The 24,649-nt window shown below is 33.6% G+C and overlaps 1 protein-coding gene across 3 annotated transcripts in view; it reads left to right on the plus strand.

Moving 5' to 3' along the window:
- Positions 1 to 24,649, plus strand: part of MAN2A1 (mannosidase alpha class 2A member 1) — a 58,727-nt gene that overhangs the window by 26,873 nt on the left and 7,205 nt on the right. For all 3 annotated transcript variants that reach the window (XM_034432737.3, XM_034432736.3, XM_034432738.2), the window contains 13 exons: positions 707 to 834; positions 1,697 to 1,870; positions 4,189 to 4,375; positions 7,410 to 7,587; positions 9,366 to 9,568; positions 11,257 to 11,442; positions 11,671 to 11,785; positions 12,773 to 12,840; positions 20,498 to 20,663; positions 21,873 to 22,106; positions 22,198 to 22,320; positions 23,498 to 23,612; positions 24,447 to 24,580. In XM_034432737.3, the coding sequence (XP_034288628.2) occupies positions 707 to 834; positions 1,697 to 1,870; positions 4,189 to 4,375; positions 7,410 to 7,587; positions 9,366 to 9,568; positions 11,257 to 11,442; positions 11,671 to 11,785; positions 12,773 to 12,840; positions 20,498 to 20,663; positions 21,873 to 22,106; positions 22,198 to 22,320; positions 23,498 to 23,612; positions 24,447 to 24,580 (2,011 nt within the window). The remainder of the gene's footprint in view (positions 1 to 706; positions 835 to 1,696; positions 1,871 to 4,188; positions 4,376 to 7,409; positions 7,588 to 9,365; positions 9,569 to 11,256; positions 11,443 to 11,670; positions 11,786 to 12,772; positions 12,841 to 20,497; positions 20,664 to 21,872; positions 22,107 to 22,197; positions 22,321 to 23,497; positions 23,613 to 24,446; positions 24,581 to 24,649) is intronic.

The raw sequence follows: 24,649 nt of genomic DNA on the forward strand, positions 1-24,649 counted from the left end.
AAGTTTCAATGAAATAATAATTTGGCTGTCTACTGAAACTTCATTATTAATATTCATTTAATAAAACCGGCAAGTTTCTCCCAACAGACATAGTATGATAACTAAATCCACATTTCTCTGTTGGCAGTAATTCACATCATTTTACTTCCAAGTCAGTGGAATAAAATGGAAAGAATAGAGAGGAGAAAAAAAATGGGACAAGATAAAGGAACTATAATAGTCTTACCACAAGATCTAATTGCTTCAGTTGTAGTCTTCGCATCTCATATCAATAAATATCAATCTACACCTGCATGTACAGATGTATCTATCGATATCTCCTGATCCATGCAATCATGTTTCCTAGTTTCTTAAAAAGAAACTAAGCTATTGAAGCAGTGAACCAGCGACTACATTCACCCCCCTCATCCCAATTTTAAGGCTGCAGAGTTATTCTTAGAGAGCATTTTAATTTTTCTCCCAACTTCACATAGTCTTCATACCGTCTTGTAAAATTAGGGGTCACACATTTTTCTAATAAAGATGATACAAGTGATTTTCTTTCTTTCTTTCTTTCTTTCTTTCTTTCTTTCTTTCTTTCTTTCTTTCTTTCTTTCTTTTTTTTGAGAAATGAAGTACTTGCTAACAGTATTTAAAGATGACTGGTTTTATTGTTTATAAACAAGCAATATTACAGATGATTTAAAAAAGTAAACATATATTTCAGGTTAATAGAAGATGGCCAATTTGAAATTGTAACAGGAGGTTGGGTCATGCCTGATGAAGCTTCTCCTCATTATTTTGCTTTAATTGACCAATTGATAGAAGGACACCAGTGGCTAGAGAAAGCTGTAGGTAGGTCCATGTAATTTTTGTCTTGTGAGTTTTGCCAACTCTTCCATTTGAATACAGAGGTTTAAGCGATGATTGAATCAATTATTTTCCTTTATAAATTGTCAAACCACAATTGCCAAAAATGTATATAATATGCTTATCTGGGTTTATAGTAAAGACAGATGTCAGTAAAAACACTTGGACAACTCTTTTCCTAAATGTTATTGCAATAAGTTCACTATGGCTTCTGGATTGGTATAGTAATATACTGAGTTTGCAGTGCTAGTTTTTCTGTCTGATGTTGATTATCCAAGTTGAGAAGAGAGTGATTTTGAAATTTGGAGTCCACCATGTTCACAGGCTGTTCTGTAAGGTGCTTCATCCTCCTAATGCTTTATTACTGCATTTTTAAAATAAAAGGCTGCCCTGCTGCAGAGTAAAAGACTGCACTTATTTTTATTCTTAAAAAATATAAATGATAGGAAGTTAAGATAGGTAGCATTCATTTTGTATGCCTGCATTTTTTTTAATGTGTCTAATTTCTTGGAAAATTTACTAATTTGTGTTTGTAGAAAAAAAAATGTAATTTTACATTTGAGAGGTTAGATAGCACCTTTGCTTCATACTTGGGTTCTCCAGTCAGTTTCTTCCTCCTCCATGTAATCATGTTTCCTGTTCCACTGAAAAAGAAACAGCTTTCTATGAGGCAACAATTTATCTTTTAGAAATTTTTGTTTGCTTTAGAATTGACTATATGCCAACCATTGCAATTTGTGCACCAGTCTCCAAATATTGAGGCTCCCATGTTAATGTGTAAGAATAAATGCTATGTGTTTATATAGTCTGGCATTATGTTGCTTTTAACACACATTATTTTTATTAGGAGTAAAGCCAAAATCTGGCTGGGCAGTTGATCCATTTGGACATTCCCCAACTATGGCTTATCTTCTAAAACGTGCTGGATTTTCCAATATGCTAATACAGAGAGTTCATTACTCAGTTAAAAAACATCTTGCAACCCAGAAGGCACTAGAATTCTTTTGGAGACAGAATTGGGGTAAGTATTACTTTCATGAGCTCATTGCAACAATTACTTCGGAGTCCTTGGTGCTTGTTGAGCTTCTTCGTTTGCTTGCAGACATATAATTATCCTACTAAGTTATATCCTCAGTGTAAGTGTAGGGTTTGCTGCCTACATAGTAACTTGTCCTGCCAAGTTTGGTGGGGGTGGGGTTTCCCCTTGGTCATTCTTTGAATAAGTATTGTCTTCTCCTTGATTGTCTGGTGATAATCCTCGCTTAATCAGTGCTGGCTGCTAAAGAAGATATGTCTTTGTTTCCTTCTGAGTTGCTTTATTGTCTCTGTTGGATTGTGTAAATATGGTTTATTTGTATGTATCTATTGATGACTGATTTGTCTGAATGTCAAGTTTCCAGTAATTTCCTAGTGTTTTTGATTTTAGCTTGGTGTAAAATGCTGAAGTTTTCCAGGGTTAATTTTGTCTATTTATGGTGAGTTTTCTGACTGCTGGTTGCTTTTTATTTGCTAAAAGCCATCAGTTTGTTTTGCCAGAATTTAATAGTTTGGTTAAGCTCTTAGAAAAATTATGTCCTTCATTTCCTAACAAAATGGGTGCAAATTTCAAAACTGAATACTGGAATTGAAAGTATAGCTTTAGTTCCTTCAAATATGTATTTCGGTATTATGAAGATCTTGATGATAAATGAGTTACAATATATATAATTATAATGTTTAACTTCTTGCTAGGAATGAACTTTTTGTGCTACAGTGTCTGTTGCCCAGAGTAATGTAGTGTCAGCTCTGAATAATCTTGTATTTTATATTTTAAATTTTATATCATATAGTGTGCCTTATTTTAATTGTGATGTTTCTGACACAAATAAACAAGCTCTGAATAGACATCTTTATCAGCATTTTGTGTTGTAACATAGGTTATACCATCAAATCTGTGTTACTGAAATAGCAAGATCGTTGAGTTCTTTGTTGTTTTCTGCTGTAGATAAAAATTCAGATTCATCCACCCTGCACTTTTGGAGAACCGGCAGTGTTAATGAGCATGATAAAGGACTTTACAAATATGTTATTTTAAGGAAGCCTAGAGGAATAGATGATGCATTTACCCATTTTTATTTATTTATAGGGTTTTTTAATCCTCATCTTTAGCCATATGTCTCCCATAGCGAATATAAGTAGTAAAATATAATATAGCTTATAATCAAGACATAATATATGAATGGAACAGGAGGAAGGATATGTAGAGAAACAGGTTGGATCTAATAATAATAAGCTCAGCTGGAAATAGTCAAAATAGAGTAGCAGAATGCTTGCAGGCTAGGTGATATTTGTGAGAGAGCAAAAGTGAGCTCGTTTCTTACCAGGAAGCAGGGGAATACTGTTACAGTTTTTCTTTTTCTCTGTTTTGTATTTTGAAAAACCTTTCAAATTGCCTTTCTGAAGTCAGTTCTGAAGCACATTCCTACTTATAGTCAGTATCTAAATTAAGTAATGTTTTTAAGGTAGGTTTCTCCAAAGTTTACTATACCTTTGCTTCCTAAACCTGTTTTAGCTGATGTTCTATTTAGTTTGACTTTTCTTAGACATTCTGAGTCTCAGAAAGCATACTAACGCATACTTAACAGTATGCTTTATCCAGCATTACTAGATTTCTTTTAAAATTCATAGTATATAACTTTATTAGACTTCTCTACACATAGACCTCCTGAAGTATTTGATTATCATTCCCATATTAGCAAGAATCATTTGACTATTAAGGTGAAATATAAAGGGTTTGAAATTGCATGTGAATTCTTGGCATATGGCAATCATTGTTAAGTCTGTGAAAGCAACAAACTAGTAGGCTTTCAAGATATACTAGTATTGAAACAGCACAGATTATAAACTTGTGTTACCTCTCAGTATACCTATTAAATAAAAAGTAGTTCTAATTCTATATATGGCTGTCAATTGTAATCTTGATTATAAACTGAAAAATGAGTATGGTATGTAAATGCAATTTAATATTAATTTCTGTCATCTGATGAGATAGAAGATTGGTTTTTTTGTGACGTGACATGATCCATGGATCAAGCAACCTTGTGAATGACCAAGAGGAAAGACATATAATATATATTTTATTATATGACAGGTGGCTTATAGGAAAGGAAAGGAAAGGAGAGGAGAGGAGAGGAGAGGAGAGGAAGGAAGGAAGAGGAAAAAAGTATTTTTGGAATTAATTGGTGATGGAAGAAAAACTCTCTAAGGCCTGAACTTGGGTGATACTGATTCTAAGAGGTCTGGTTTGTGATATATGTAAAAGAATTTATTTTTATATTTATCTCGGTATTTTAATTTTAGATTTGGGATCTGATACAGATATTCTCTGCCATATGATGCCTTTCTATAGCTATGATGTTCCTCACACTTGTGGGCCAGATCCTAAAATCTGCTGCCAATTTGATTTTAAGCGACTTCCTGGGGGAAGAGTTAGTTGCCCCTGGAGAGTTCCTCCAGAAGCTATTCATTCTGGAAACGTTCAGCACAGGTAAGTGTATAAAAATATCAATCAACAATAGCAATAATGCACTAACTATAAAATGTGAACATTTTTATAATTAGACAAAAATGTTTTTCACACTAATACAATTTTGGATTTTTTAAAACATTATTTCAAGCATTTTACCTGGCACATGAGCCAAAACCGGATATCAGAGTAGCTTTCGAATTAAATGAAAGAAGGCAGCTCATCTCATCTCATGCTTGTGATCTAAAGAATGACACAAAAGGGAAAAGAACTTAGCAGGATGGAAGATGGAAGAATTCACAGAAGATGGAAATTTTTTTTAAAAAAAAACCAGCAGTGGTCTCAGCTATATAATTCTTAAAACCATCAGTTGAAACAAGAGGAGTCTTAAGTGTGTTGGAGTAAAGAACTATTGAGCTGTCAGTAGGACCAAAATAATAAGCCTTGCTGCTCTTCGTTCTGCCCTGGAATTGTAAGCAACCATATCCAGACAGATCATTATGACAACATGATCCAGTCTCTATCTCTCAATATCTGTGTTCTGGCATTACAACATACATTTGTAGCATTCCACGGTCACATGACTGCAATTAAAAAAAATATTTTTGCTGCAAATTGGTCTTTCCATCCAGTTTTTGGGGAAAACTGCCTATTGAGTACAATGGGTTCATTTAGTGACCATAGCGTTCACTTAATGACTCCTACAAAGGTCTTAAAATCAGTTGTGGTCATTTGGTAACCCAGTTAATGACCAGCATGACTTATGACTGTAATTCAGGGCTCAATTATGGTCATGAGCTGAGAACTATTTATAATCGCCTTAACTATATGTACTGTATGGACAAAAGCAAGAGTTGACAATTCTTTGTTAGACATTAAATCACTGTTGTCTTCTATGTGGACATTTGCATCCACAATAGAAGTTGCTTTGTCAACTTCTGAAGGAATATTACCCAAACTGATGCCCTCCAAATGTTTAGGGATTGCATCTTTGGAATTCTGAGTCAGTTTGAATGTTTCAGATTTAACATGTCTGAGGAATGCAAATAAGGCAAAATGGCAAATAAGAAAATGGATGACTGAAATATAGGTCACTTTCTGAGAAAGACACTTTATTATATATTATCTTACTCTTTCCTAATATGTTAATTAAATTAAAGATTTATATCATTAGCATGATTTAAAAAATGAGGTACTTTACATTTTGCCACTTGAACTTTTTTTTTTTACTGGATTCTGTTTTATGCTTGAGCAACTCCAGCAGTTTCTGAAATTGAAGGGCTTCATAATTGCTGCTCCTAGAGCAGTTTCTTTTTCAACTCTGACAAAAGCTCTTGGTTTATTGCAACAGGGTTGATAAAACAGAAGAATGTAGAAAAGCCTTCTTTGCATAGGTATTCAAGTTTGCATACCAGAGTAGTAATGTTTTTGTTTTCTCATTATCTTGTTTTGAATGTTCCTTGAGTTCTGGGGTTATTGCATTTATTATTTTATTGTATTGTATTTATACTTTAATTATTGTTTCACTGTTCTGATCCTGACCTATCTGTAGGAGATTCTCTAAACCTATTCTATTATTATTATTATTATTATTATTATTATTATTATTATTATTATTATTATTATTATTATTATTAATTATATTTCTATACCGCCTTTCTCCCGTAGGACTCAAGGCGGTGTACAGTCAAGAAAATTATAGACACAAAAACATCATAAAATTGCTAATTAAAATTATTACTTAGTTTGGTCAATTAAATAAAACCCAGAATTAGATAACATTTAAAAAATCATTCACATGTTCATATGTTTAGCCCCGCCTGTTGGAACATCAGGGTTTGAGGGCACGGCGGAAAGCACGGAGATCAGGGATATTTCGTATGTCAGGGGGCAGTTCATTCCAAAGGGTTGGAGCCCTCACAGAGAAGGCCCTCCCTCTGGGAGTCGCCAGTCGGCATAATTTGACTGACGGTACCCTGAGTAGTCCCTTCCTGTGAGAACGAACTGGTCGGTGGGAGGCTGTTGGTGGCAAAAGACGGTCTCGTAGGTACCCAGGTCCTAAGCCATGGAGCGCTTTAAAGGTGATAACTAACACCTTGAATCGCACCCGGAAGACCACCGGGAGCCAGTGCAGCTCGCGTAGGAGAGGTGTTACATGGGCGTAACGAGCTGCGCCCATAATCACCCGCGCGGCTACGTTCTGGACCAGTTGGAGCCTCCGGGTGCTTTTCAAGGGGAGCCCCATGTAGAGAGCATTACAGTAGTCCATACGGGAGGTAACTAGGGTATGAGTGACCATGCACAAGGCGTCCTGATCCAGAAAGGGACGCAACTGGCGGATCAGGCGAACCTGATAAAAGGCACCCCTGGCCACGGCCGTCAAATGATCTTCTAAAGATAGCCGTGAATCCAGGAGGACACCCAAGTTGCGGGCTCTCTCTGTGGGGAGCAAGATCTCATCCCCTATTGTCAGTGATGGTACCAGCTGACTATACCAGGACGCCAGACTATACCACAGCCACTCGGTCTTGGAGGGGTTGAGTCTGAGCTTGTTTCTTTTGGGAGTGAAGTAATACATAAGTGTTAGTAAATAAAATAAATCAATATTCAATAAATTTTTGTTGATTGTAGAGTACTGGGGAAAATTTATGGATATTTTAGAATAATGAGCTATGCATAAATTTAGCCATAGATGTAATCTGTAATATTGGATGGGTGGATGGATGGATGGATGGATGGATGGAGTTAAAAATGGTGAAATTAATGAATGCTATGGATTTTGTATGCTCCCATTTCATTGACACAGATTTTCTAAATCTGTTTGCTCAATCATACTGATTAAATATAAATAAGCTAAATATCTCATCATTTTATATCAATTGATATGAATCTTGATAAACCTTCATAGAATTGCATATTTAATTAGAAGGAGTAGATTTTAGATAATCAGACTATGAATTCAGAAATCAAATTTGGTTGCATAAATCTTTTTTAAAAACATTAGTAATTCAATTCAATTAGTAAAATTTTGCAAATCTATTATTTTATTTCTAAGGGCATGGATGATTTTAGATCAATATAGAAAGAAGTCAAAGCTTTTCCGTACCAATATTTTATTGGCTCCACTAGGAGATGATTTTCGCTATAGTGAAAGTTCGGAATGGGATCAGCAATATCAGAATTATCAGAAATTGTTTGATTATATGAATTCTCATCCTGAGTTCCATGTCAAGGTAAGAAGCAATGATTTTAAGACACCCATTTTATTTTTTTTTACTAGAAATTTTATGTTATCACTTCATAGCTAAAACATGATGAAACTATATAAGATACAAGGTAGACTTACGTAGAATTTATATAACCTTGAAATTATTTAGATTTGAATGAAAAGTCATTAGATTAACTGCTTTATGATTTACTATTTCTTAAATTCAAATGTAGAGAATTTTGAATTATAAGCATTTTATATTCGTAAGCACTTCTGTTCTATGTAAAACAACTAAAAATCTTTTATGGACTTCAATGATTTCATTGAAATGATTATTTATAGATGGTTGCTTTGAAATTATAAGAATTTGTTGCCCAGAGCATAACAATTCTGTGTGGCATCTCCAAGAATTTCTTATAATCACATATAAGAAGCATATTATTTATCCTTAAGTGTAATATAGTGTTATTCAGTTTTTGAACTGCACTGTTTTAGTTTAGGTTTCTGCAACTCTCATTCTTTCTTTTCCTTCTATGCAAAAGAGAGGGATTCTGTACATATTTTTCCTCAAGGTTTTGATGTCATTTTAAATAATATGATGGATATGATGGTTTAAGACAAACTCATGTCATATTCAAAGTAAGTGAATTTCAAAACATGGGAATGTAAGATGGGATAGTAAACTAATTTCAGTTTGTTTAAACACACAGATATATACAGCTTTTGTTGCATGCAAAATTATAATGTTCCAAATTTTTCATATGTAATTCAGGACTATATTCAAATCTTTAAGGCTTACTTAACTTTTAATGCTTTCTCCCTGCAAGCTTCACACAAGCAAATATTTTGCTAGTATGAAGAAGGCAAGGAACATAAGCATATCAGCAATCATATCATTGCCTTCCATGTTCCCTATTGACTTTGGGGAAGCTGTCAGGCAACATTGAAAATGAGGATCATGTGATCACGGCTCACTGGGAGCTGCACTGAACAGCAGCAGTGCTACAGCGCCAAAAAAATCCCCAAATTTCATTCCCTCGTGAGTAAAAACCATTTGAGGTACTTTTTTGACAATTTTTTTGTCCTATAATGCAACGTTTGCCCAATTGAAGGTTACAAAGTATCAAATGGATGCAAGAGTTTTAGTAGTATATAGATTTATGATTTAGATAAATGGTGCTGCTTTATTATGCTAAGCATTGCTCTAGTATCTTCAGAAAAAGAATGGTACATGAATAAGATTAATTGCAATACATCATAATGCAGACTTGATCAATAAAGTCTTCTAAAATTATATCGGAAATGAAAACTACTCCTGCAGCAGCTAACTATGCTTGGGGAGCCACAAGACTGGTAATAGAAAAATTGTTCAGGTTTTATCAGAAAAAATATATGATTTTTCCTAGACATGATTTTCTATGAGTTTTTAAAATTTAAAAGATACAGGCTGACTCTCAAGTCAAAAGAAAGAAGTTCCTGCTTCATCTGTGTCATGTTCCCCACTACAGTGTTCCCCATTTGGATGATTCATGATTTGCATGCAAAATATATACATCAGTCTTCCCCATCTCATCTGTTCACCTGAAGAATTAAGAAGCTATAGTAGCAAAACTGAGATGGAAAAAGTTATTTTTGTGATAGAGAAAAGAAAAATGAGGGAGAAAAAAACTAAAGTAGGTCAACCTAAAACAATCACAGCTACAGGAGTGAAACAGTAGATTTTTCAAAGTTTACTTGAAGAACAAAATTTGTTCTAATTGAATGCATGGTAGAGAATTTATACCACATTTTAATTTTCTTTAGGCTCAGTTTGGAACGTTATCAGACTATTTTGAAGCGCTGCATAAAGCTGGAAAATTGGATGGAAAGAGCGGTAATTCAGTGTTCCCTGTTTTGAATGGAGATTTCTTCACCTATGCAGACAGAGATCATCATTATTGGAGTGGATATTTTACATCACGACCTTTCTACAAGCGCTTTGATAGAGTTCTAGAATCATATTTAAGGTAAATAGTGTAATTTTGAATATTTATGCTCTTATGCTATCAAGTAACACATGCTTTTGTAATTATGTTGTTATATTTCTATGTCAATCCAGTAGCATTTATTACTTATAGATTCTACAACAGAATATTGCAACCAATCTTGGCCTAAATGTTAACTACTGTAGAATATGATAAAAGCTCTTGCATAATTAATATCTTCTATGCAATAATGAAGAGAGAGAGAAATAGATGGAGATATATATCTATATCAGAGAGAGAGAAAGATGGCATTTATAGAATAGGTATGATTACTAATATTATAAGATGGATTCATTAACTTTTATTTTTTTATTATGTTGTGCTTCTATTCAAGAACTATTTCTTCTATGTCTCTCTCTTTTCCCCAAAATTTTATTTCATTTTGTTAATGTCTCATACTTTTTCTAATAGATAACTTTTGGTTGGTATTAAAATCCTGGAATTTTCTTTTGACTTTTTGTTTTGACTATTTGTTTTTTGGAGTGATTCAGTAAATTCTCTTCTATTCAAGAAATAATCTATTCAGACAATGAAATACTTCTCCTTGTCAAGCAATGAATATTATAAAGTCAAATGGTTTTTTCAGATCCCAGTTTAAAAATTGTAGGAGAAAGTACATATCCACCTGTTGGGTAATTGCAGTTAAATCTATTAAACATTCTCTGATGTGCTCAACAACTTGATAAAACTGTTTTTGTTAATTTAATTACATCATGAATTCTGGTTTTTAAAATAATCATTTAATTTAAAGTACATTTATACCACTTCTCATTGCAGTTAATCCTGAAGCAGTTCACAAGCCCTGTAGATTGGAACAAAACACTTCATTAATAAGTTTAGGGGATATAATGATTACAGGTAATCAGCCTACAAAGTGTAAGACATTCAAACACATAATTCCAAAAGATATGTAAACAATATCCATTTTTTTACTTTTTCCATTTCTGATTATGACAGGTACTAAGTTAGCAACATTCAATAGAAATTCTCAGATCTTAGCGAAAGGGAACTTTTTGTGGCTGTGAGAATCAAAACGTGTGATTGTCAAAAAGTGCATGCAAAGCATTCAGAAAGGTATTTCCCATGAACAAAATACTACTTCATCAAGTTGTAAACATACAGAAGTAATACAGTTGCTATGACCCCCAGGAAATAGAAGTGTAGAAACAACCAAAGAAAATGGTTGTCTCATCATTTTGGGATTTTCAAATGCTATTCATGTGTCATCCACTCCAAAAGATTATGGTAATCATGATGATGACAAATGGTTAAATTTATACTTTGCCAAAAAGCCCAGTGAAGTAAGTCAAATCCAATTTTAGGTTTATAGGAATTGTTTGTTTGTAAAATGTTTACATTGCCTGAATCCCAGTGACTTCACTTAGCCATTAAATAATCTTATAGAAGGCCTAAGATACCAGAATATAGACATATTCATACTTAATACAATGCATCCCAAACTTTGTTTTTCAAGCTATTTTTTTTTTATGAGGGCGAGCTTTCCATGTGTGGAAGGATCAAAATAATGCCTCTAATCAAATATTTTCCTAACACATCTAACAGCACTTGAGTGATTGTATGAAATATAACTCAAAATTGCAAAAGTTGTCCAACTAAAAATGTATTTGTTTAGCTAATTATTCTATGATAAGCAATCTCTTTAATTTCAGAACTGCAGAAATTCTATATTCTTTGGCTGTGGTACAATCCAAAAAGTTTGAGAAAACAAAAATGTTTCCTTCAGTAGACTACTATAGATTGCTGACAGAGGCGAGAAGAAATCTGGGACTTTTTCAGCATCATGATGCTATCACAGGAACTTCAAAAGATTGGGTAGTTGTAGATTATGGCACAAGGTGAGGATTAAAAGCCTTAAAGAGTCTTGACAGGTTTTATTCTTTAAGGTGAATCTAATTACGGTATCTGGAGTCTTGTTTTATATCACTAAAGATAGTTCGCTTGTTTTAAGTTTAAGCAGTCTAATGTTTGCATGTCAATTTTAATACATAAAATAATTCATGGCAAATTTAACACAAAATATTTGAATTTAGTCTTCATAGTTGGTGTATTTATTTTATTCACAGGCTTTTTCATTCATTAATGAACTTGAAGGAGATCATCACTGAATCCGCTCACATTCTTACTCTGAAGGACAAAGAAATGTATAGCTACAACTCAGCAACACCATTCTTTACAATGGTGGGTTTCACAAAGCAGCTAATGTGACCACGGTAACTTTTAACAGAAGCCATAAATTGTGCTGATGAAAAGATAGCTTTATATAAATATAAACTTGAACTGGTCTTTTAACCAGGAAATAGAACAGCAGAACCTTTATGTATACAGGACAGATACATATATGCACAACATGCCTTGTCACACTCCCAGGATCTATTTTCATAACTTCCCTGTTTCCACTTTAGCCTTTTTTTTGGTGGGGGGGGGGGAGAGGAGGGGCAGCTGGAGTACTTTACTTAAACGCAAACTGACTTCCAACTGCCTGTTTTATTTTTTAAGAATACTTCTGTCTTTATGAGTTTAATACTTGTTCATAGGAAAGAAAGGTGTTAATGAAAGGAAATGTTTATTTTGCTTTGAAAAAACAATCTGAGGTAAAACATAGAGGAGATATTCTGGGAACTTTGGTGCTGCATGGGAGTTGTATTGTGAACTCCCAAAAATGGCATTTCCACTGAACATACAATCTAAAAATAAAATCTGAAATAAACTCTTCAGTCTAAATTACAAAAAAATTACACTTTGTGATGGTCTCAGTTTCAAATATCCTTTTTCGGTTAGACGTTGGCTGTATTTCTCCTGGGTTGCTCTGGGCACAATGGATTCGTTTAGCATCTCACAATTGACTGTTTCAAAATGACATTCAAAATAAATATTTTGGTGTGAGTCTCCCTTTACCCAGCTGAATATGTTTTCCTCATTCTTGAGGAGGAAGATTTATTCTTGTCTGGCATATTCTCTGGCAACATTGTTGCTCACTTAGCACAGATAAAGCCTGACTAGAACTTAAACAGAAGATTTGGAATTTAGACATGTAAAATGTCGAAACCAAAATCACCAATCCTCATTATAGGACAGCTGCAGGCTCTCTTGGACTGTTCCTAGCTCTGTTTTTTTTTTTCATATGTTGCATCAGTAATTAACCAAAAATACTTTCCCTACTGGTAGGATATTACTCAGTCTTCACAAGACTCTTTGCCACATAAGACTGTCATACAGCTGGGAAAACAGCCAAGGTAAATATTTGGTTCTTTAATATTTAAAAATATCTAAAAATGTTAGATGTTTCTGTGTTGTGTATGTGTGAATGGGAAAGCATGCATTATTCAGCACAATCATCGTTTGCTCTAGTTTATCCATTTCCAGCATTTGCCCCTCCCGGCATGTGCCCCAACCCAGATTACTTGCACAGATGTTACTTCTGATTAGCAGTAGACCAATTTGTATTATAAATGGTTAAGTTAACTATGTCATTCCTGAAGAAACCTGACTATGAAATAATGCTTCTTGAATAAATAAATGCTTAGATTCATAAAAATAATTTAAGTTGCATCTACAGTTCTATAAAGCAGAATTCTAAAAAAACAAGCTGTCATCATAGAAAGATGTGCAATTTTTGCTTCTGGGGAATTGGACACTTTCCAAGAGAATATGCAATTTCATTGGAGACAGTAAACGAAAAAGAAGACTAGTGGATTTCCATTCTCTTTTCCAACAAAAAATTCTTTTCATTTGTACACTGTCAGATTGAACTTTTTTTTTTTAATTGTAAAAGTGTGTGCTTTAATGTATCTTGCTTTGGCAGCCCATCAATTGATTATAATAATACAATGTAACACTGTAACATTCAAATGTTTGTTGCATTTGAACTACTACTTGTATAAAACAAACATAAGCCGGAAACAAAGGAAATGCTAAGAAAAATAACTACAACACAAACATCTTTTATTGGTTGCAAGAGTAAAAAATGCACATTTAGAGGTCATTAGGACAAAAAAATGTTTAAAACATTCAAACAATACTAAAACAATATTTAATAAATATATATCTAAAATGTATGATTTTTTAAAACAATCTTTAAATCTTAACTTTCTATTGATTTTATTTTTTAATTTAATCTTTAAATTGAAAGATTGATTATTATAGTGTTTCAGAAAATCTACTTGCTATTATTAGTTTTATATTAAGATTCAATCGATTTAATTAAGAAACAGTAGCAACATGAAATGAAGAAGGCTACCAATGTCTTTCTTAGCCAATAGATACAAAATGATAAACCGAAATATGAGCTTCATCCTGTTATGCATTGCATTTTCTCTTTCTGCAAGTAATCTCGATAACAAAACCACATATTCATACAAAAAAAACCTGTCTACAATTTGTTAGCTTTTTTCTGCTCATGTGAAAAGCAAGTAATGCAATCCGAGCATCAGACATCAACTTGTAGCATGTTCACAAAGCTTTATATCAGTCATAAATAAGCTGAGATGCATGCACATTACATGGACCACAGTGGAATAAAGTAAATTAGATTAAGCTTGACTATTGAAAATTAATCATTGCTAACAATGAAAGTTAAAATAAAATATTTTAACTCCTAAGGGCCACAAGTAATGAGAATAGAATTATAAGAGTTAATTCTTTGAAACCTTGCTCATATTCTATTGCTGTTATTATTATTATTATGGCCATCATCTAAAATTTATATGTCATCTAACTCCTAGCGATGGATGAAAGCAGAGATTTAAAAATACTTGCTTCTGCTAATATTGCTCATAGCTTATGGCTCAGGGCAATAAAAAATATGTGTGTAACTTGCTGTGCATATTTATATAATCTTTCTATTATAGCACTCCCAACTTGTATGGTCAGTGGACACATTTTGACGACATTGTTCTGGGCATGGTAGTTACTTTGCATTGGAGGGGGGGGTTGTCCATTCACAGAACCACATGGCCCAACACAGACAAGAGGGCACGAAGCTGAAAAGGGACCAAAGTGGAGAGCTGCAGGCACAATAATGAGAACCATAGATCTAATAGGGTTCCAGAGGTGAACATAGTTGGATGTATTCTTTCTTACAGTGTTGTTTAGATATAAATAGCAGATTTGACAGCAAATAGTTTTAGGTACAATAAAAATGAAAAAGATACCAATTGCAATGTAACCAAAAAAAACTAGCTCTGAAATAGACTTGTTTGCATATTTGTTGAACAAATGATCTGTGATGTCATTATTTAAGGTGAATATTACCATAATACTGTAAGAAATTTTTTTTATTACAAGTACTATGACTCTATGGGCAAAAGTAGTACAGGTAGTTCTCAATTTATGACCATAATTATGCCCAGAATTTATGTTGCTAAGTGAAAATTTTGGCCCATTTTATGACTTTTCTTGCCACAGTTGTTAAGTAAATCATTGTAGTTGTTAAATTAGTATCACAGTTGTTAAGTGAATCTGGCTTCCCCATTGACTTTGCTTGTCGGAGGGTTGCAAAAGATGATCACATGACCCTGGAACACTGCAACAGTTATAAATATGAACCAGTTGTCAGCCAGCCAAATGTAAATCATGTGACCGTGGGGATGCTGCAATTGTCATAAGTGTGAAAAATGGTCATAAATTACTTTTTTCAGTGCCGTTGTAACTTTGAACAGTCACTAAATGAACTGTTGTAAGTCGAGGACTACCTGTATTATACTGGGATTTTTTTAAAAATAGAAAATATATTGTATGCACTTATAAAGTTTAAGGTTCAGAGCTCATTCATAAGATGTAGGTAATTTTTTGCTATGTGCTTTTGATTGAACTGCAAGATTCAAAATGATACTCAATTATTGTTAAAGGCCTTCTCTCTCTCTCTCTGTCTCTCTCTCTCTCTCTCTCTCTTTGGAGGTTTTTTTCCAACTTTCTCTGGCCTTGTTGCCATTTTCAAGTATATCTTCAATCATTTAGTGTTTAGAGATTTTTATTTTTATAGACAGCAATATGTGTGTGTTGGTTTTTTTTAGGATCCCAGGCTTTATTATGACCTCAATTTCTTTTGGTACCATTTATGGATGGTACTATAATTTGTGAAATAATTCATATATTTTTATGATAATCTGTGGATTTTGCCAATTGTTTCTCCTGTTTATGAGGAGAAAGGAAGCAAACTGTCTCTTTTTGAAGATCTTGCTCACCTACCAGTTATATATTAATGCTTTTTGAAGAGATTATGTTTTAGCATTGAGGGTTTCAGTTATGCTGCAATGCGCGTTTGATGCAGTTCAGTTTTTCTAGTTAAAAAAAGTTGAATGACATAATGTTTAGGCATATTGGTATGAATTTTTCATGGAAGTATCTTTGATACTAGAGGTAAGTAATTTATTTTCTTTGTAAAGGTTAATGGTTGCAGTTGTCTGTTTCTGGGAAATTACTTAGGGCATTTTTTAAAAAACATCTCTGTTGTTTTTGTTAGCATGCAATCAATGCAATAGTTCCACCAGATTTTTGTAGTCTTCCTGAAAGTTCATAAAGGGAGGTGGTATTTTTGCAAATGAAAATTTCAGTGCACCATCCCATTGCTTAGGATCATACCAAGGTAGATTTTTTCCCCCTTGCCAAAGTGGCAGTAAGAATAAAACATAATTTGATTGAAATTTTGGAGAGCACTTTAATGCTGGAATAGGCCAAGCCACACTTCTAATTCTAGGAAAAAAAATGTTCTGACTGGAAATTTTTTTCTTCAGGGTCTTTCTGGCTGATCGAAACAGGAGAACAATTTTAAATTTTTGAAGGAAGAATCAATTCCAGCATAAACCCAGAGGCCAGTGCCACAAAGAAGTGCTCTGAATGGTGAGAGCAGCATAGCTGCCTATTGCCTCTAAAACAGAGGTAGTTGTTCAGTTTTTTCAAGTTCTCCAGGAATTTAAATGGGGAAAAACTTCCTTCAATAAACCCGCCACTATGCTTCAGGATTTTTTTTTTTACTTTTTAATTCATTTGTGATGAGTTATATTTGGTCACTGTCTTCCACATGAGTGGTGTTCTGTGCTAAACAGAATGAGTAGCGTCTGTTGTGAGTGTGATGCTTTGTTATCGTAACTGTGATGCTTTGATTATTGTAACTATGATATTATAGGTGGCATAATATCATATACATGCTCTAAAACAGTATGGTAGATTTATGTTAGTCATAGCTACAGTGGGCATACTGTTGTGTATCTGAAAAGCAAACTTATTAACTGGAATATCTGTATAGAAATCTTGTGGCTTTATTTTTTTATTCTTTATTCTTTTCCAAAATTGTAAACATACACTTGAAGACTACTAAAAAGACGTATTCCTTCTACTTATAGCAATATCACTTACTTATATTCCGCTTCACAGTGCTATAAAGCCCTCTCTAAGCAGTTTATAGAGTCAGCATATTGCCCCCAACAATCTGGATCCTCATTTTACCAACCTCAGAAGAATGGAAGGCTGAGTCAACCTTGTTCTTAGCTTTTAATTTTTCTCTATTCCCCAAAACATTTCTCTCCATGATAAATTAGATTCCCCCAGTTAATTTATGTTCAGGTGTCATAAATTAATTTAGTGATGTTTTTCTTGGTGGTTCTGTTCAGAATAGATTATACAATTCGTCCTCAACTTATGACCAGTTCTTTAATGACTGTTCAGAGTTACAACAGCCTCAGGAAATGTGCTTTCCATCATAAAATGCTGCATGCTCCCCCCCCCCTCCCGCAAATGTTTGAGACATTTTGGCAAATTTTCAGTATTTTTTGCCCATTGGGAGAATGAGTTGCTTAATGACCACTGTAAAAACAGTCATAACATCAGATCTGGTCACTTGAGTGCGTTGACTTCCAACCATCATGATTTATGACCAAAATTTCAGTTCCAATTGCAGTTGTAAGTCAAGGATTACTTATATTGCTCTTATTTTTCTGCATCATTATTAGTCGGATTGAAAGTTTTCCCATCTCCTCAATTTGTCTGTTATGCAGATTATATATTAGCATATAGATTGCATGTCTCTTAGATACAGAAATATATACATTCCAGTTTGTATCAGTGACAAGGTACTAAAATATATCTGGGTTCATAAAATCAGTGGGGATATGAATTAGTTTTAAATCAGCAAAATAGAATTAATCTTAATTTGAGAATGTAAACTTTTTTAGATATGTAACTATATAATAAGAGTCTTTATGGATTCCAGCATTCTATTCTGATAATGGCCAGTAACATTCCTATTATAAGCTACCTTATAAAACAGAATATTAACTTAATAGTACTCTTCTGATTTAATTTTAAAGATGTTACATTCTTCTTCCTGAATTTCCCAACATTCAACTATATTTGATCCTGGATTTATTATTATGAATGTCCTTATCTACTTTTGTAAACAAGAGTACAATATAAACAATCTTAAAAGTTGGAATTAATTATATTATAGTGCCTGATTACACTAGCATCCACAGATCTTATATTACCTACTCTGGTGTAAAACATTTACATAGGCAAAGCATAGAACAGAAAATCGGCTTGAATGATTTCTATGTAGATCTTTGTATTATTTTGTTGTCTTGGTTCATAACAAAATTGTATACTTCTAGACATTGATAGAAGTAGGTGATTCAGGTTCAGTCGCAATTAAATGTTACTTGGAGCTATATTGCTGGTAAATACACTATCCATCCATCCATCCATCCATCCATCCATCCATCCATTTTCACACTGTCTATTATATAATGTCACACTTTTTATTTTTCTGGAGGTATTTGAGAAGAATACACATCAAAGCAGATGTTTTCGTTCTGATATGGACAGATTAATTTTATAGGTATATCAATTTTGTGGAATGTACCTTACTCTTGAAACTTAGTTGCTTTTATTCTTTTGTTTTCTGTAAGTATAGAATACACACACATACACACAATCTCAATGTATTCATTTTGACCTTTGCAGCTGGTACTTGTACAAATTTGCAGAGGAAGTATTTCTGTAATGAAACCGATTGTGGAACATGGTAACAAGACGAGAATGGTGCCAGAAATGCCATGTCTAGATATACTATTCTAATAATAAAACTATTTTTTCTGGTAATTTGTATAAATATAGAGTTAAGTTTAGAGTTTCATGTCCATTGATATATTAATTGTGGTTTTAACATTGCAATAGCATTTCTGTAGCTATCTTTAGATTCACCAGATTTGTTAGTTCAATTTGGATAATCACCAGAATTTAAGTTTTAGCCCCAATATATCTGGATGCTGCCAAGTCAGCAAGCTGGTAAACGGTGGGTTGAATCTGGCGAGTTTCCTTCATTGGAAGATGTTTACTTTGGAAAAGTTTAATTTCATCCAATCCTGTGCTATGAATTTATTTCATTTTAAAAAAATAATGGTACATTTATGCATTGTAGTTTTTTAAGCGGTGTTATATAAGTCCATTGAATATATCCTACAACAGGATTACATAGTCCTCAATTTATGACTGGTCGCTTATTCAAAGTTACTGTCAAGTTTCCAAAAGATGCCCTAATTAATTCATGAGCCATGACCCAAACTTCAAAGGAAATATATTCATTTATTAGGAGCAACATTCCGGCAATACTCGGATGCACTTAGGACTGATCCTACGTAGATTTACGTTCCCCTATGACCCTGTCTCTCCCCTCCTCTCTGGCCATGTCATAAATCACATTCTCCAATTAACCACTTTGGCTGGCTGTGAAACCTAACACCCTCCTTCTGATTGCGGTCAGAAAGAATGTATGGAATTCACTTCAGTTCTCCCTCCCTCCTGCTCATGGCAGCTTGAAAGCTTTGCAAGTTGACAGTTACAATGTGCCCCCTCCCAAAGCTACTTAATAACTGATTCTGAAGTTCCAATGGCTGCCTCACCCCTCATTTACAGCCATTTGCAGTGTCCCTTTGTTATGTGACCGCAATTTGTGATGTTTTTGGTGCCTACTTCCGTCTTGTTTAACAATCACAGTGTTTGCTTAACAACTGCCAAAAAAAAGAAGATGTAAAGTTGGGTGGGTCATGTGATGACCTACTCTGTTGGCCATCATGGCTTACAACCGTAATTTGCAGGCCTAATTATGGTTGTCGGTCAAGTACTAATTCATCTTGATCAGGGACTTATTTATCCTCAAAATATATAAAACTATGGGTTTTTTAAAAATAAAAAACAGGCTGGGTTCATACATCATAAGCCATATTTATTTCATGTAGGCAGATGGAATAATAAGAAAAGTGTAGATTATTTTTAGACAATAAATAATCATTTGAAACTGTTGATGCAGTTGCTTTCTTTTGTTATTCTGTTCCATTGTATTTGATTCTTGGACACTGTCTGGACAAGTCCTGCAGTTTTCTTGGCAAGGCTTTTCAGAAGAGGCTACCTTTTGCCATTGCGTCATTGCTAGGACTGAGAAAAAGTGACTGGCCCAAGGACAACCAGCTGATTTTCTGCCAAAGGCAAAACTAGAATTTAAAATCTCCTGATTTCTAGCCAGATGCTTTAACCACTACACCAAACTGGCTCTCAGTTGCTGTTTAGCAATGTAACAAGAACCCATTTTTTATACTTTAGGTGCTTTCCCCAACCCTTTAGGCAATCAATAGAAGTGCATAGAAGAGATAAAAGTAGTGAAGAAAAATCATGAATTGTCCAAACAATTGATGACTGCTTTATTTCTCTACAAGATTGAATCTGATTAATGTCTGGCTTGTTCAAACTATACATAAAATAAATTATGGCTTAGTCCAGTTATGAACCCAGTCATGAATATAATTGATCCCATTTCTAATGATTTCTTGTATCTGTGGAATTTATTTTTTAGTGAAGCAGAATTATTTGACCAAATTACAAGGTTCATCAATTTTCTTTCAGGTACCTTTTGATTTATAATCCTGTGGAACAAGAACGTTCATCGGTGGTTTCACTCTATGTGAATACGCCTAGAGTTAAAGTACTCTCTCCATCTGGAAAAGCAGTTGTGGTCCAACTTAGTGCAGTATGGGATGGAACATCTAAAATATCACATGATGCATACCAGGCAAGCTATTTTAATACATATGTCTACATGTTCTAAAGCAAACTTAATTTTGGAAAATGTCCTACTAATTGAAAACTAAAAAAAATACATTTCAGTCAATAATTTATTAATGTTGATAGACAGTGTCTTCTGGATTGTCTTTAAAAAAGTCCAAATACAACAACAACAACAAAAGAAATATCTCCCTTACTGCCTCCATTCTGAGCCCTGAAAGTTCTGGAACTTTTGCAGTTAAATCCAAAGAACCTTTACTTAGAAATAAAACTTATTGGGATTAATGGATCTATTCTCAAATTAAAAACTCAATGTGAGATTGCAATTTAAAAAACAATATTGATAAACTGATAGATTTCCCCCTGCCCCCATTTCAACAGTTTAAATTTGAATTTGATAAGATCAGAATACAGATTTGTTGGTGCAGATATTTTTTTAACTAGATGTTTTATATAAAAGTATGCAAATAACTTCTCTTTCTGTTTTGTGGTAGGAGAAAAACTTTAATTTCACTTTTATTAAAGTATTAGTTAAGCAGATGTTCATACCTACTGGTGCTATATGCTTTGTACCTATTATGTCATGTAATGGGTTATATAAAGCAAGTAAGATGTATTTTGTCTACTTGAAATATACAATAAGGGTCTGAAACATAAAAAAGTTTAAACTATTAAATATAATATTTTGAGTTTGTTTCCTTTTCACCAGATAAATTTATTATTTTTATTATACCAACTTACTTTACCTGTATAATTCTTAAAATAGGAAATAAACATATTTTAGTAATATCTGTGACAAAAGACTACTTAGGAAGTTGCAGCTGTAAGCTTGGAAACTAAGCATAAATCTGAGAAATGTCCACAAAATTCTTGTGTGGGGATATGGAATAATCAAATAAGACAGTACCACCTCCATAGCTTTATCATGAAAACTACGTGTGTCCATGGAGTCATGAGGAGCTTGGCTTACCTGATGGTGTGTTTACTATATGATGAATGTAACAAACTAAAAAGTGTAGTTAATGTAAGAAATAATTATTCTGAATAACATTTGTTCAATTGTTGTTCTTTTTTACTAGTTCTTTTGACTTATCTCTAGTGTTGATTTTAAGATCATAACTATTGGTTGTTTTGAGAACCAGAATATTTTTGATGCTTGGATATCTGCTCTTGAGATCAGAAATGTAACATTTTCTTTCTTTCTTTTTTTAAACAGATCTCTTTCTTGGCTCAATTACCTCCTTTGGGTTTTGGAGTTTATGAGCTTCTAGAGGGACTGAATTCAGAAACTGGACTTGCTGATTATAATCTGTATCATAATGATAAAGCTAAGTTAGTCAAGCCATACAGAATATTTACTGTTAAAGAGGTACAGAATGCTTTGGATGAGATCATGTTAGAGAACCATTATATGAAAATCTGGTTCTCTGGAAATTCTGGACTTGTTGAGGTATGAATGTAAACTATTTTTAAATAGTGTTAAATACTGTTGATACTGAAATTATAATGAAGATTAAGCTCATTAATTGCTTTCCCTTTAGAAAGTAAATACAAAAGAAGATAATAAAAACTATCGGGTAAAGTTGGAATTTGCTTGGTATGGAACTACCAGTAACAGAGATAAAAGTGGAGCTTATCTCTTCTTGCCAGATGGAGAGGGCAAGGTAATATTACTACATTTGCAATAGGTTTACCTTTGGAGTTTATGTAGGAGGGAAGTGAAGTGACAGTTGATATATTCACTTGGAATCAAAGTTGACTCCTTCCTAGTAAAAATAAAATAGTTCAACTTAGTAAAAAAAAATGTTGAGAAAACTGCCTCCAGACTAATTAAAGGAGGGTGGGGGAAGAATGGTTGCTGAAATTACAGGTGTATTTGATGTAAGTAGTTTGCCTGCTCTTTGTTTTGATGAATAATCAGGCAAATTAAATGAAATAATACGTTGTATAATATACCCTATAATCTCATTCATTATATGGTTAGTTTAGGCTTGGATTTAGAATTTCAGGAGATTTAATTTTGGGATGATTTTTCATATTCTTATTTAGAAATTGAGATCTGCTAGCAGGGAGCTAAAAGGTGAAAGGGGGAATTAATAATTGTTCACTCAGTTAGTGTTCATTCTTAGTGAACAGTGACATGGAGAAATAAAATCAGCCTTAATACAAGTAGTCCTTGACTTATAACAGTTCATTTAGTGACCATTCAAAGTTACAATAGCACTGAAAAAAGTGACTTATGACAATTTTTCACACTTATGACCATTGTAGCATCCCCATGGTGGATGCTTTACATGATTTACATTCAGATACTTGGCAACTGGTTCTTATTTATAATAGTTGCAGTGTCCTAGGATCATGTGACCATCTTTTGCGACCTTCTGACAAGCAAAATCAATCGGAAAGCCGATTTACTTAACAGCTGTGTTGCTAATTTAACAACTGCAGTGATTCACTTAACAAATGTGGCAAGAAAAGTCATAAAGTGGGAAAAAACTCACGTAACAAATTTCTCCCTTAGCAACAGAAATTTTGGGCTCAATTGTGGTTATAAGTCAAGGAATACTTGTATTTACTTCATGGTAAAATACTTGAATGGTTTAATCCAGGGTTCTTCAAACTTGGCAACTTTAAGATGTGGGCATGCTGGCTGGGGAATTATGGGAGTTGAAGTCTACAGGACTTAAAGTTTCTAAGTTTGGAGACCCCTGGTTTAAACATTTGGAGGAACTAACTGGAATAGAAGTGACAATGGGTTTCCCTTCCACTTATCTCTTTCAAGCAGGACCATGAAACTTGAAACTAGAAGGTACAAATTTGTTTACTTTTGTCTTCTTTCAGCCGTATGTTTTTTCTGATCTACCTATCATACGAGTGACACATGGGATAATTTTTTCTGAAGTTACTACTTTTTTCAGTCACGTGACACACACTGTACGACTTTATAAAGTTCATGGTAAGGTAAATTAACAAATGTAGTTACGATAGCTCTTCTGTTCTATTTAAAGATAATACATATTTTTTTCTAGTGAATAGATGATTATAACTGACTGGCATTTGTTCGTTTGACTTGCTGTACTATTGACCATTAAAATCTGTCAGTGGTTTGCAATAAAACCAAATTTCAAATTAAGGAATTAAAATCAATTTGATTAACAATAAAACAAGTAAAATCAATTGCTAAAACTAATTAATCTACAGTTAAAAAGCCTCACCAAAAATATGTCTTTTAAAGGTTTAGCTTTCTGAAACACCTGAATGATATTGCATACTTAGCTTCTGCTTCTGTGAGTACCATGCTGCTGGATAATTTTAGGAATTTAAGTTCACAGTGCTGGAAGGTATTCAGAATTTGGAAGGCTTAGATGTGTGTATGGTTAGTTGGTTGCTTACTTAGTTATATGCTTATTTATTAATTTCTGTCCTTTGGCCTACTGTTTCAGAATAGGGGACATCGAACATAGAATGATAAGAGTTGGAAGGGACCTTGGAGGTCTTCTTGTCCAACTCCCTGCTCAAGCAGGAGACCCTATATAATTTCAGACAAATGGTTGTCCAGTCTCTTTTTGAAAGCATCCAGTCATGGAAAACACAACACTGGTAGTGGTAAATTGTAATGGTAGGAATCAACAACTCCGCAGGAAGAACTCTAGAGGCATAAAAAAGTAGTATTCCAATTTTACCAAAGTAGGAGATTATGAGACACTTGTATCCACTAGGTTTATGGGTTTAACTAATCACTATTCTGAAATGCCATGTCAGTGTATTATGAGATACCTTTTATATTTAGGATTAGAAGGTCAGTCTCTTGAAATATCCAATATTGTGGACATAAGAGGAGAATTCAATCGTGAGATTGCAATGAGAATTTCATCTGATATAGAAAGCAATAATAAATTTTACACTGACCTCAATGGATATCAGGTAATTCTCATGAATTAATGGATACTGTACATATATATTAAGTCCATAAGTTCCTTTTACATATTTTGT

The sequence above is a fragment of the Pantherophis guttatus genome, chromosome 2 (genome assembly GCF_059756535.1).
Source record: "Pantherophis guttatus breed Tessera chromosome 2, ASM5975653v1, whole genome shotgun sequence".
Lineage (NCBI taxonomy): Eukaryota > Metazoa > Chordata > Lepidosauria > Squamata > Colubridae > Pantherophis > Pantherophis guttatus.